The 14635-nt window shown below is 46.0% G+C and overlaps 1 protein-coding gene across 1 annotated transcript in view; it reads right to left on the bottom strand.

The window, feature by feature from the left end:
- Window positions 1–1176: 1176 nt before the first annotated feature.
- TNN (tenascin N) overlaps window positions 1177–14635 on the bottom strand; it is a 34633-nt gene continuing 21174 nt past the window's right edge. Inside the window, exons 10-16 of the mRNA XM_077824833.1 lie at window positions 8650–8780; window positions 7859–7991; window positions 6698–6849; window positions 4802–4898; window positions 3840–4007; window positions 2888–3051; window positions 1177–1323 (exon numbers count right to left, since the gene is read on the bottom strand). Of these exons, the coding sequence (XP_077680959.1) occupies window positions 1177–1323; window positions 2888–3051; window positions 3840–4007; window positions 4802–4898; window positions 6698–6849; window positions 7859–7991; window positions 8650–8780 (992 nt within the window). The remainder of the gene's footprint in view (window positions 1324–2887; window positions 3052–3839; window positions 4008–4801; window positions 4899–6697; window positions 6850–7858; window positions 7992–8649; window positions 8781–14635) is intronic.

Raw genomic sequence — 14635 nt, 5'->3', positions numbered from 1 at the left:
CCAAGAGAATCCTATTCAGAGAACTCAGGTGCTCTCAGCTATTCCGATGTTGATGCCACCTGACAACAAATCCCCTATTGGTACATATTCCTCATTCCAGTCCCCATTTTCCTTTCCAAGCAACTAGAGGGAGAGCCATTCCTCTTGTCACAGCAGAGCCCATGTCAGCAGGGGGAGCATTACACAGAGCACCTGGAGTTGGCACTAAAATGGACAACCTGTAGCCAAAGAGAATTATGGAGCAGCTCAGGAGTGAGCTACAAATAAACCTGAACTGAGGTTTAATAACCAGGGGCTTTAAAATGACACTGTTAAGTTTCATTTAGATGGGAAATGTAGGTTTTTATAAAAAGAAGCTTATACAAAAACTTAAAACTAGGTGAAATTTTCCAGTCTTGTTTTTAAAATTCCAAAAGAAGCAGTGTTTGAAAACCAGATCTTTCCCCATAGTGTAGACACCCCAAAGACTGTGGCATTGTGCTAATGCATGAGGATCTGAAAGAGAAAGTGACTAGAGGCTGATTATTAATAAAAGTGAAGTCCAATGGCCTCTTTTCATCATCCAAGCTGGAAACCAGGAGAAGAAAAACACGGAGCAAAAATAGAAGCAAGTAAACTAGACTCTTAAAATTATCAACCCACGGGGTTATTTTCAACATAGATAAGGGTGCATTTTAACTGGATGCATTTTAACTTGACAAAATGATGCATTTTAACTTCACAATGCCCCCTTGAGGCCTGAGAAGTTACAGTAGTAGCTGGTAGCAATATCTAGTAGTGAAGGGCATTTGCAAATATGAGGGTCAGCAACTTGGGTTGTGGGAAGCCACAGCATGAGTTTAAAGCTTGCTTGTAAAGTTCATAATGATCAGGGAAAATAGGTCATCTGTGTGCATTGGACCAGTCAGGTCCTTGTCGAGTTCAGCCAATCAGGATAGCTGTAAATGTTAATATTCCCCATCAGTCTCCTCCCACTCTGTGACCGGTGACTTTTGTCAATTGCCTCCAAATGCTTAAAGCAGGCTGAACCCAGAGAGCTCTGAGCAGGGGCTGCAGCAGGCTGGACATTTGTTACATAAGTATTGGAACAAGCTGTTCAAGTCCTTACATTTAGTTACAAAATAATGGAATTTCATTGTCAGGAATTGACAGGCTCGGCCCTGCTTGGAGGCCATTTTAGGCCCTGGTCGTCTTCCTCTTCCCTGCCTGAGACCTTTTTTTCCTCCCCAGGATTGGTTCATTGCTGGATGATTGAGGACGGATCTTCATTTCAGTGTAAGGGATGGAGAACAAATGGCCTTTCCATGGTGCCCAGTTGACCCCCTGGAAAGAGAACAAGGAATTCCCTTTAGTAAGCATGTAAACCCTGTGTGAGGCACTGGGATACAATAATACATAACTCAGATATTGGGAGGGTTGTTATTTATTTGGATCTCTACCATAATAAGAAGAGGGAGTCTCAGCCAGCCCTCTGGACACCCCTAACACAAGTTAATAAACATACAGTTGGGCACGCACCAAGATTGAACCCCCTACACGCATAACACATTCAGAAACCTATGTAAATAGATGTATTTTGTGTCATGCCCTAACACCAACAGATCGGGACTATTTCAGACAGGTGTCTGAGGGAGAGCCCATTTCTGAGCTGAGGTTCCCCTTGTGAAGCGTATTATACTGCCAACCGTGTGCCCCCCCCCCTTTTAAAATTAGGAAGTTCCAGTTCAAAAGTTCCTGCCCATTTGCAGCTGTAGAAGCAAGGCATAAAGAGAGAGGTGGTTTCTCAGGGTGTGTTTACACTGCAGCTGGGAGTTGTGATTCCCAGCCCCCAGGTAGACAAATTCACGATAGCTCTCCCTGACCTAGCAAGCTAAAAATAGCTGTGGGGGCGTTGCAGCACTTGTAGAAGCTGAGGCTGGCAGCCAAAGTTCAAGCCCACCTGCCCCCAACTGTGTCCAATCTCAGGTGCCTAGTCCAAGCCACCGCCCATGTCGCAACACCCACACTGCCTCAGTGTAGACATACCCGCAAGTAGCAAGGTCCCATGCCATCTGCGGCTTTATAGGTTAAAAGCACCACTTTGAATTCCATCAGCAGCCAGCGCAGAACATGGGGCAGCAGTGACACATGTTGCCAACACCTAATGGGGTGGGCCCCTGCCCTGAGCATCACGTACACAGCGCTTTTCATTTGCAGAGCTACAGCGAATGACAAAGGAAGGCAGGTAGCAGGATCTCCACTTTACGGATGGGTCAGCAGAGGCACAGAGAGATGAAGCAACTTGTCTAAGATAATGCCCCAGCCTTTTACCTCTAGAGACAAGGGTTCAAATCCTGGCTTAGATCACAAGAGAGGTTCCACTACTCCTGCTGTCCTTGCTCTCTGTATAAACACAGGATTCCAGTTTCTCATGGCTGTCAGTCCAGCACCTTTCAACACTACTAAATTCACTGTTCAGTACTGTGATCAGCTAGCTAGTGGCAGCGTGTCTGCAGCTGTGTTTCAAAGGATGGAACTGGAAGCACTCAGTGTGCATGTGTGTCTGTCTCATAAACCCTATACCGATTACTATAAATGGATGCTCGTTTAGTTCAAGCAGTAGGCTCTGTGCTGTCTGGGCTGAATGCTGCGAGTTCCATCTCTGCAGTCACTCTGAAGTTACAGGTGGCCATGGTGGGTACCCTAGTAATGACTGTGAGGTTCCTAGGCTGCCACGGATTGATTACAATACACCCTTTTTAAAGGGAAGAAGTATGCCTGATCTATAACTATTGGATGAGTCTGGACAGCCCTTCCTGACTCAGGAACCATCTGAGCTGTCCAGTGTCACCTATGTCCCTGAAGTTGGTGAGAAGAAGCACACATGTAGCAGAACCCTGGCACTCACCTCACTGTGCTTGTTTTCTCCATATTTGCCATTGAGGTTAGCTAAGTGGCAGTTCTTGTACCACCAGGCACCCTGATGTGACCTCGCACAGTTGCTCAGAGCCACATCATTGTCCCTATCCCAGGTGGTGAATTTCCAGCCATTGTGGTAAGTCAGCGCATCCCCTAAAAGAAGGGAGAAGGAGATGTTAGGCACAGCAATCTCAGGGTGCCACTATCAAACTGCTAGGGGGGTGGAGGCTAGGAAGATGCAGTTCCAAAGACTTGGCAATTCCCAGAGGGTGGGGGTTCAAAGGGATGGAGGCGTAGGTGGTAAATGGGGCAGGTGAGAGGATTGGAAGCCAAAGGCAGAGGCGTCATCAGGGCAGGGAATACCTGGAGTACAGATGGCAAAGGCCATTATATCATCAGGATGGGAAGTAATGCTGGGTGAACTCCCAAGGAGTCTGAATTCCAGTTCAGTTCAGGATCAGGTTGCCATTCCTCCCCACACAACCCTCCTTCTTCTCACCACCCCCCAATGTTGTCTTCCTTGATTGGGAATGCCTAACAGCCCCTCCAATGCCTTCACAGGCTCATCTGCTGGAACCACTCCCTTCTCTGGATTCTTCAGCAGGTGGCCTGCTGGGCCCGCTCCCCCCAATCCAGTCTGAGGACAGTTCCATGGGCCTCTTCCCTCTTCTCTGCCTCTTTATCCAGTGGCCGGTGAGCCACACCTAGTCCCTCCCTTCTCAGGAGATGGCTTGGCGGGCCCACTCCCGAGGTCCAGCCAGAAATACCAATGTATATTTCTCTCCTTAGAGAAGCACCAGGAAACAACCTGGTTTATGGGACTTCTAATGCATCCCAGTCTATTCCAACCCACATTCTTATGGGGAAACAAGTGTCCCAGATTCCAGTGCCTGCTTCCATTATGTGAGACTGAAGCAGCAAGGATACAAAGCATTCCTTACCAGCAGTGCCCTGGTAATTCCCCACCGAGAGCCTGTACTTATCCTTGCTCGAAGCCACCTGGAAGAAGTCATAGACAGCATAGGCAGAGTCATTGGAGGTCTGCAGATCCACCCGGATCTCATATTGAATGGGTGTACTGCTAGTGAGATTGTGCAGCTTGTCAAGACCTGGGAGAAGAAACCAAAGTGATTATTCTATAGAGGGAAAACAGGTGTCAAAATTCATTCACTTTCTCTGTTCCAAGGTTTCTTCTTGCCACATTTGTGGTTAAATCAGTGGTTTGCTCCTTCTCCTCCCACCTTCTCCCCCGACTTGATCCCGAAGTTACATCGTATGGATAAGGATGAGTTTGCACTATCGCACATGGCTTCGTGGCAGCATAGAATGACATCAGAAACACAGGAGTCTGATTTCACTTCTAGATCAAGGAGAATAATCCAGACTCCAAAGGAACATTCACTATCTCTAAGCAAATCTAAAGACCCCAACCACAGTCACATCTACGTGCTGAATTTGCCAATCTAAGCACAGTCAGCTGAAACAGCCGGAAAGGAGATACAGAAAATGACTTGCCAAGTACAGTACTTTTTGTTCCTATTCTTCATGTTTCAGTGAATGCCATGTTCTCCTTTAAATCAGTGTGCTAATATCTTGTAACTCCTCTCCTGGTACAGGATCACAAAACTCCTGAACTGAACCGTTTCTGAGGTATGAAAAACATTGGTTCACTCTGAGTGAAAGCCAAATGAAGTTCAGTGGGCACTAGATTTGTTTCATTTGCCTATGCACTTCCAGGCAAGAGCGGAAGCAGCCAAGCCCAGGGCTGTTCCGATGGTATTTCCAACCTGACTACAGACCTAAGAAGTTTGCATATTTCAGGTAAGTATCAAAATGCCAGCCAGCCTCTATAAAGCCTGTCTTTAACTGTCCACCCTTCACCTGTCACATACAGATACAGTACCAAGCCAGAATTCCCCCAGAGGATCTCCAAAGCCTTCGACATAATTCCTCCAGCGCTTGTAGAAATCCAGCTGCCCTGTGTTCCGCCTCTGAAACACCTGCAAAACAAGCACTGCTGCATGAGTCATGAACAATTGGGTAAATTATCCTCATTTTCTTTGTGTGGAATATTCACTAGAGATTGCAATTTCCTCCCATTTGTCCATGATTCCGACCTGCCCACGAAGAGGGGGCGTTAATGAGTGTTCAGAATTCAAGCTGTTGGAAAAATGGGATTGGCCAGGTGATTTCACATGCTTTTTTTTTAATGTTCTCTGATTGGATAAGCACACAAGCTCTTCCAATGCATACACTTGTGACTGGAAATTTAAAATTTGCTTTCCACTAGGGCAAATATTTGCCCTAGTATAACTCAAATCACACTCATGTTTGTGGATAGTGAGGCTAAAAGGAACCACAGACTTCCCAAATGTGGTATAAACACCTAAATAAAGAGGAACTAGATATACAACAGGACCAACCAGAACTTTTTTTTGACGTGTGAATGAATATTCATGGGAAATTGTTTGCATTATTCATTCTTCATTAAAATAAAAACATAAAAAAAAAAGGAGAGAGGAACATAATCTTATTCTAGTGGAGAATGGGGTCCCAGAATCACACAGTTTTATGCTCCTGCCCTGTTGTACAATGCCCTTAGGTCATGGTTTCTATGCTGTGGCCAGCAATCTACTAGGAACTGGACTCAAGACTGCTCGTTCATTTCACATGAGCCACCATACAGTTATCAGGTGGTAAGAAAATTCAGTCACTAACACCATTGGCCTGACTGAAATAAGAGACCAACCAGTGAAATGCTTTGTATCTCAATGAACCTGACCCAGTCCCCAACCAACACACCGTGATTGGTGTTCACCCCACATCAGTCCCAAAAGGGTTAAGGAAGCTGAGAAAGGGCCCGATAGTGAGATAGGCCACATGAGGGGATTAGGCTGGGGTAGCAACTCCTGACTGGAAGATGGAGCTCAGCTGAGCAGGTGAGGGGCTGGGCTGGGCTAATACAAAGCCAGGAAGCTGGCAACAGTAATGGCTACAGTCAGGAAGTCTGCATCCATCCTCTGTGTATTAGAGAGGGAAGGAGGGAGGCCCTGGAAAGAGTGGGAACCTGGCCCTGAGGGAAGGACATATCTGGGAGAGAAAAGGGCAGAGAAGAAAGCCTGTTGGAGGCAGAGTAGGAAGCATCCCAGAGAGAAAGCAGCAAGGTTGAACACTTAGACTTTGGCTGCGTGTTGCAGGGGCCCTTGACTGGAACCTGAAGTAGTGGGTAGTCCCAGGTTCCCCTATCTGCCACTGACAGAGTGGCACTGCCTGGACAGCAGGCCTAGTGAGACTCTATACCCCAGAAGGGAAAACCGCATAATGATCTGGCCAGAGGGCTAAGTCATGAAGACAAAGCTGCAGCTCCTGGAGTGAGAGGCGGGCTGCAGAGTGAGGGAGAGAACAATGGAGAGAGAGACCACAAAAAGAGGAGTTGGACCTGGAAGACAGCTAATCCCCAGAACAGCCAGGAGGAGGCGCCACCTGCAGTGAGTAGATCATGCCATGACACCAAAACTGGCATCCCCATTGGCAGTCTCAGCAGAGGCCAAGGGCTGAACAGGCATACAGGCAACTATCCCCTTGCCCCTAAAGATGGTACTTCCCAGGCAAGAGTTGAGAAACACTGATGTGGAGCTGTAAAGTAAAAGGAGAAGATAATTCCAGTGCTGCTGCCCATGTCATGGCTATGCTGGCCATAAACAGAAGATTTCAGTCTCCAGGGATGTCAGAGCAGCATTAGAGTCACTTGATTTTTTTAAAAAGTAAACAGATGTGCAAAGACCACAGCACCACTCACTATCCATCCGCCTCCATCGGTGGTCATGTCACAGTACACCTGCATGGGCCTGCCAGCATCACCATTCAGGTAGATAGTGTACATGCCACTGGTGGCATTCCCATTTTGCTGGGTCTGGCTGCAGTCAGCAGGATATGGGTAGAGGAAGGCAACTGTGGGAACAAGACAGGGAAAAACTCACATCAGCAAGTCTGAAAAGGAAGCTGGAGAGGCATTCCCAACTGAGTCTCCTAAAGAGGATGTGGTTTGAACAGGGGCACAGCCTTAGGATTATGGGATCATATAGAGTCCTGCACCATATGCACCCCCACAGGCACCCATCAGCTGGAGCACAAACCCGGATGCCCTGGGTCCTGCCATGCTCTGGTAAAGACTGCCCTCCACCTAAGCTGCAAATTAGCTTTACCTGCTGTCTACCTGGCCCAGGAATGGGGTCAGTGGAGACTGCAGGAGGCAGCCTGGTCCTCGAGAGGGTCTCAGGAAAGCTGGATTTGTGTGGGGATAGATATGTAGGGAAGTCATAGATGTGTAGAGAAGTACTGGTTCTAGATGGAGAGGGAGCTCACTAACCCCTCCCCACTTGCATCATTTGTCCACAATGGGCAATGCCTTTGTGACCTTCCCCAATAGGACAAACCCCTGCATCATATTGGCATGAAAGACACCTTAACAGGATGCCATTTTGATGCAAGTTTCCTGGACCCTGTTAGTTAATTTGGGCACCTCCTGAATGCCAAAAGCAGTGCTTGCAAGATACAAGTTGCCCCCATGCTACTGGGATGATGCAAGCACATCCAGAGTTGGTGATCGCCCTCCCTACCTCCAATCAGCTTTTCACAATCAGTCTATCTATTGTACTCAACTGGTAGGTTCTGCAAGCAACATCATCCAGATGGATCTGAATCTCCATATAAGCCATCCCACTGTCACCTCATGCTCTTCCCCAACTGCATCTCCAACCCACCATGCAGCCTGGCCCAGGGCACCAGACTGGGAGTCAGGAGATCTGTGTTCTATTCCCAATTTACCGACTTACTGGATGACCTTTGATGAGTCATTTAATCTCTCTGAGCCTCTGTAAAGTGGAACCATCACCACTAACCCTTAACTGTGAAGTGCTACAGATGAGATGTGCTAAGTATTATTAGTGCCAAGCCCTACCTGTCAAGAAGGTATTGGCTGCCTTTCTGCTCCAGCGGTCTCCCTTAAAGGCCACCACGTAGACTGTGTACCTCACTCCTTGTCCCAGGCCTTCCAGTATGAACCTTTGCTCATTAGGACCCAGTTGCACTTCCTGCCAAGAAAAGAAAAGATAGACTAAAGATCTGCTCAGCTCTATAGTCTGTGTCATCTATTCCCGGCCATGCTGCTTCCATTCTCTGCATGCTTTTAGAGGTGAGCAGGGCACAGTCAGAAGAATGCTGGTAGCAGGGTGTACCCTATAACTACAGGGCCATCTGCATATTAGTGGGTAGGTTGAGGATTCCCTGTCCCTGGAATGAGGATTTGGGGGAAAGAGTGAATTTGCACAGACCCTACAGACAACTGTATCCACAGGGAATAGGCTGTATGCACATTCATGAATGAGATACCTCACGTTCAAGGTGCCCTCTGACATGTATAAACACACCGGAAAAGCAAAGTTAAAACACATCCCTGCCCCCAGTGTCAAGGCCAGTTATGATGGAACTCTCCTATTGCGTGAAGGATCTGCCCAATCCACAACACCCAGCTGCAGTCACAGTGGTATGTGCCGTCCAGTAGGACACCAGCTCCTCCCAACAAGTGTAATTAAGATGGAATATTCCACTCCCCGAGGTACCTTCTCACTTCAATGCTAAGGTTGTGCATGTGTTCTTGATAATGGAATCTGATTGGCTAAACCCAACATCCCATGTGCACTTTAAACTGGGGCGGTTTGTAACAAGCAGGAATTGAAGAGCTCACAGTACCTTGCTGGTGCCATCTGGAGCCTGGTAGGTCAGAGTGTAGCCACTGATCTGTGCAACAGGCGGTGTCCAGGTAACTACACCACTGCTGTGTGTCACATCTGATACACGGAGGTTCTTGGGAGAGTCAATTTCTATTTCAAACAAAAAACAGAGAACAGAATCAAACACTCTGATTGTACAAGTACCTCTGAGAAGAAGCAACCCATAGAGTGAATCTTCAGCATAGGGCATGGAAGTATAGAGCTTTTAGTTCCCAATATTGTTAACTGGGACTCTGCAACTACAGAAACTATATTTCATGGTTAACAAGGAGGAATGCGTGAGGTACGTTAGCAGAGTGTTGGGGCCCAGAACTGAGATAGTAAAGACTGCTGCAGATCAGGCTTCAGATACACTGGCATGGGAGCTGAAATTGAAATAGGATGGGGTGTTTTAGGTCAGATATGAGGTGGCACCCTGGACTGAAATAGCATAGGGTGCTACTGAGGGAAGACGGGATTACATTGGCAGAGCTGTGAGGGCATCCAGAGTTGGAATAGCTGATGATCTGAATTTGGGTTCACTGGCAGAACGACATGGGAGAAGCTCACACAGCATTTGCCTGCACCCTGAGCCAACACCAAGCTCATCTTCAGCCGGTGTTACCTGTCCCACATGTTTATGATCACCAAAATACACCCCTCTTTCCTTAAAAGCTAACCAGCCTGAAAGTAAATATGTATTTCTCACTTCTAAAGACTGAGGAGTTAAGAATCAGTGTAAGGGACTGGGGCATAGGTGCTCTGGCCTAGCTATCATGGCTGGGCTGGTGGCCATTAGTCAGGGATGGCCATGAGGCAGCATCAGCAAGCAGGGATCAAAGTAATCACTAGAGCCAAGACTGATAAGGAAGGGTCAGGGTCAGAGTCAGCCCAGTGTCAGAGACCTGAGATCAGAGGTAACTACCAGGTTGGAATCAGGTTGCAAGAGTCAGGCTGGGGCTGGAGGCCCGAGCTCAGAGATTGTTACAAGCCTGGAATCAGGAGGCCAAAGTAAGGCTGCGGTCAGAGACTGGAGATCAGAAAGCGAGGTGAGGTCTGGAGTCACAGCAGGCCAGAGATCTGTGTGGTTGCCCAGACAACTTCCTGGGGTACCCTCTAGGATAAAATAGTGAACATGGGCCAATCAAAAGTCCACAGCATGCTATCACTCTGGATCCTTTGGGTGGTACTTCCTGCACTGCCTAATCTCCACAGTGCCCCTTGAATGTGGCTCTGTATGGCCACCTCCTGGCGATTTGGGAACGGGTTCCACGAACCCAGATTCTAGTCTCACGGATCCTTACAGTCATGGTGCAGGGACATGAATTAAGGTGGTCCTTCTCTTTCTCCAGAGGTAAACACTGCAACACACTTGGGGTTCTCTTCCCCAAACCCGGGGGCTTTGCATTAACGATCTATAACCACATAACCCATCCATGGCAAAGTGGCTCCCTTTGCAGGCACCAGAAACATTTTATTTTAATATGTTTGCTTACCCTAACAATTCACAAGTACAAAATAACCCACATCTCTATGGTTCTGATCTCTGGTATTTTGTGTGATTCAGACCGCCTCCACAAACAGCAAAGACTAAGCCATACATTCAAATATCTGTGTGGTTGTTTCCTGAGTGTGACAAGCAGGCTGGCTTTATTTTTAACCAATACTATTTCACTGTGATCATAAATAGCCTCTGATATTGTTTTATACTGGACATACAAGAATGAAGGGTACGAGGCATCCTTTGTGACCAGTGTGGTTTCTGACACTTGTTCCCTAGAATGATCCCCTCCTAGCTCCTGAGCAGAATTTTTCAAAAACAGAAGCGGCGGCAGCCGCTGAAGAATCCTTCCCAGTTTTCACACAATGCTTGGTGCATTCTGGGATAGGGTTCTTTGGAAACCTGTCGTTAATTTCACAAAGACCTCCATCCATACGGTCCCTCCCTGTTTCAATCTGAGGGTGTCGGGTGGGCAGCGCTGGTATTCAGGAAAAAGCACCAACTATTGACCTGGGAGCCTATGCACCCACCCAGCCACCCACCGACGTATGGCAGAATTATTGACACAGGAGCCTATGCACGTGCGCATACACACACACCCACACACGTATGGCAGAGCATCATGGAGCTCACAGAAATACTCAGCTCAATTCCCTGCTCCACAACAGGCTTCCTGTGTGACCTGGGGCAAGTCACTTACTCTCTGTGCCTCAGTTCCCCATCTGTCAATGGGGCTGCCCTCCCGCACAGGGTGTTGTGAGGACAGATAAATCCATTAAAGACTGTGAAGCACTCAGATACCACAAAAAGAAAAGGAGTACTTGTGGCACCATAAAGACTAACAAATTTATTTGAGCATGAGCTTTCATGAGCTACAGCTCACTTCACTGTAGCTCACGAAAGCTTATGCTCAAATAAATGTGTTAGTCTCTACGGTGCCACAAGTCCTTCTTTTCTTTTTGCGAATACAGACTAACACGGCTGCTACTCTGAAACCTGTCAGATACTACAGTAATGGGGGCCATATAAGTACCTAAGTTAGACAGATGGAAAGAGTGGAGCAGCAGTGGCTTGAACACAGGGTTGGGAGGCAGGAGAACCTTATTTCTCTTATGTTTAGAGAGTTTTTGTTTCATAAAATAGAAACAGAGAGAAGATATCTACACAGACAAAGATCCCTTATCAGGTGAGAGAGGCAGGAACTGGTACATCAAAGCGCACATAAGGAGCTATTAACTGTGAATGAAACACCATATATTCAATGAGCTGTTATTCCCATCAATTAAAATAACTATTTACTGAACTTCCGAGATTAAGAAAAAAATAAATTTTTATTACGTATGGAAGCAGAAATCCTCTCAGGTTAGTACTGTGGAAGCTTGGACAGCAGAGGGAGATCTAGGGTATTGGAATCCATTGTCCTACTCCAGAGATACTCTTGTCAGCATTCCCTGTGCTCTCCCAACCAATTCACAGTGCTACTGTTAAGGGTCTGAGCTGCAGGGGGCTGTTACAACTTGGACACCAAAAACAAACTGCCTCTTGGCCTAAAAACTTCCCATACAAGGTCTCTGCTACAAGCCTATTATTTTAATCATTGGGAATAACGTAGCTGTTGTCTTGAGTAAGATTTGAAAGGTATTAGCAGAGCAGGTCGAGAATTTTCTGGCACTGAAAAATACCATTTTGCTGAAATCAACATGTTTTGTGAGAATGTATCAATTTTGACAACAGTTTATTTAGGAAAAAATTCAAAATGTTTTGATTTTTAATTTTTTTAAACAAATGTGCAGCACTGGGGGAAAGCCGACAGTTACGGTGCAGCACGTGGTTCAGACAGAGACATCCCTTAGGAGAGGATCTATTAATGTAGATTCTCTATGTCCTAGTAAGGAGAAGAGGATGGAAGATGATAGAATACAGGAAGGATCGATGAGAAACAGTCAAATGAAAAAAGGCCCCATTCAATTACATCATGCAATGGACAGAAAACTAAAAAGTGACAAGTTTTTAAAGTGCTTATATACCAATGCCAGGAGTCTAAATAATAAGATGGGTGAACTAGAGTGCCTCGTATTAAATGAGGATACTGATATAACAGGCACCACAGAAACTTGGTGGAATGAGGATAATCAATGGGACACAGTAATACCAGCGTACGAAATATATAGGAAGGACAGAACAGGTCATGCTGGTGGGGGAGTGGCACTATATGTGAAAGAAAGTGTAAAATCAAATGAAGTAAAAATCTAAAATGAACCAAACTGTACCACAGAATCTCTATGGATACTAATTTCATGCTCTAATAATAAGAATCTAGCAGTAGGGATATATTACCAACCATCTGACCAGGATGGCAATGGTGACTGTGAAATGCTCAGGGAGATTAGAGAGGCTATTAAAATAAAAAACTCAGTTATAATGGGGAATTTCAACTATCCCCATATTGACTGGGTATACCTCAGGACGGGATGTAGAGATAAAGTTTCTTGACACCTTAAATGACTGCTTCTTGGAGCAGCTAGTCCTGGAACCCACAAGAGAAGAGGCAATTCTTGATTTAGTCCTAAGTGGAGCACAAGATCTGGTCCAAGAGGTGAATATAGCTGGAACGCTTGGTAATAGTGACCATAATATAATTAAATTTAACATCCCTTTGGTGGGGAAAACACCACAGCAGTCCAACACTGTAGCATTTAATTTCAGAAAGGGGAACTACACAAAAATGAGGAAGTTAGTTAAACAGAAATTAAAAGGTACAGTGCAAAAAGTGAAATCCCTGCCAGCTGCATGGAAGCTTTTTAAAGACACCATAATAGAGGCTCAACTTAAATGTATACCCCAAATTAAAAAACATACTAAGAGAATCAAAAAATTGCCACCGCGGCTAAACCACAAAGTAAAAGAAGCAGTGAGAGGCAAAAAGGCATCCTTTAAAAAGTGGAAGTTAAATCCTAGTGAGGAAAATAGAAAGGAGCATAAACTTTGGCAAATGAAGTGTAAAAATATCATTAGGAAAGCCAAAAAAGAATTTGAAGAACAGCTAGCCAGAGACTCAAAAAGTAATAGCAAAAAAAAATGTAAGTACATCAGAAGCAGGAATTCTGTTAAACAACCAGTGAGGCCACTGGACGATTGAGATGCTAAAGGACCACTCAAGGCCGATAAGGCCATTGTGCAGAAACTAAATGAATTCTTTGCATCGGTCTTCATGGCTGAGGATGTGAGGGAGATTCCCAAACCTGAGCTATTCTTTTTAGGTGACAAATCTGAGGAACTGTCCCCGATTGAGGTGTCATTAGAGGAGGTTTTGGAACAAATTGATAAACTTAACAGTAATAAGTCACCAGGACCAGATGGTATTCACCCAAGAGTTCTGAAGGAACTCAGATGTGAAATTGCAGAACTACTAACAGTAGTCTGTAACCTATCATTTAAATCAGCTTCTGTACCAAATGACTGGAGGATAGCTAATGTGACACCAATTTTTAAAAAGGGCTCTAGAGGTGATCCCGGCAATTACAGGCCAGTAAGCCAGACTTCAGTAAGAGGCAAACTGGTGGAAACTATAGTAAAGAACAAAATTGTCAGACAAATAGATGAACATAATTTGTTGGGAAAGAGTCAACATGGTCTTTGTAAAGGGAAATCATGCCTCACCAATCTACTAGAATTCTTTGAGGGGGTCAACAAGCACGTGGACAAGGGGGATCCATTGGATATAGTGTACTTAGATTTTCAGAAAGCCTTTGACAAGGTCCCTCACCAAAGGCTCTGAAGCAAAGCAAGCTCTCATGGGATAAAAAGAAAGTCCTCTCATGGATTGGTAACTGGTTAAAAGATAGGAAACAAAGAGTAGGTGTGACGGGTTGGACTCCCCCTCCCCCATTTGGGATGCCACCTGGGATAAAACTCAAAGTTCCAAGCACCCATTGAAGCAGGCAGACTGTGGTGGGACAACACCCTGTTGTCTGGAGGCTGCCCAGTTTTATGGTGAGTTGTGGTTGTCCAGTGAGATACTATGATCTCTCCCACCATCAGAGACAACCCCTGGTGCTCAATTCTACGCCAATCGAGTAAGAGCTTAGAACCAGTGACTGCTGCCTCCCGTGTTGTGTCGACGCTTGAGGCAAAGCTGGAGTACCTCTCCAGGGTGCAAGCCTGGGCAGATAATATGGAGGCCCTGACTTGCCCATGCATCAGTACCCCCCTTCTCTCGGCATCACCGATAAAATCCAGAGGAGAGGAAGAATCAATACATCTGGTCCCCGATCCATTACAGGAGTTGCCGGAAAGATACTAAGATGTTAGTCTGACCACCTTTGGGGCTCCACTCCAGATTTTCTGTCTGAGTTTACTCTCATAAACTTTCATTCTCCTGACTTCACCCACAACGCAGTGGGGCTTTTCTGTCAGGGGTTGCTCCCTTAGCCTTATGCCCTCCCGGGCTACCCACAAGGCAGTG

This window comes from Eretmochelys imbricata, chromosome 8 (assembly GCF_965152235.1).
Source record: "Eretmochelys imbricata isolate rEreImb1 chromosome 8, rEreImb1.hap1, whole genome shotgun sequence".
In the NCBI taxonomy this organism is placed as follows: Eukaryota; Metazoa; Chordata; order Testudines; family Cheloniidae; genus Eretmochelys; species Eretmochelys imbricata.
The sequence above is the reverse complement of the archived record's forward strand: the minus strand, read 5'-3'. Positions and strand labels throughout refer to the sequence as shown.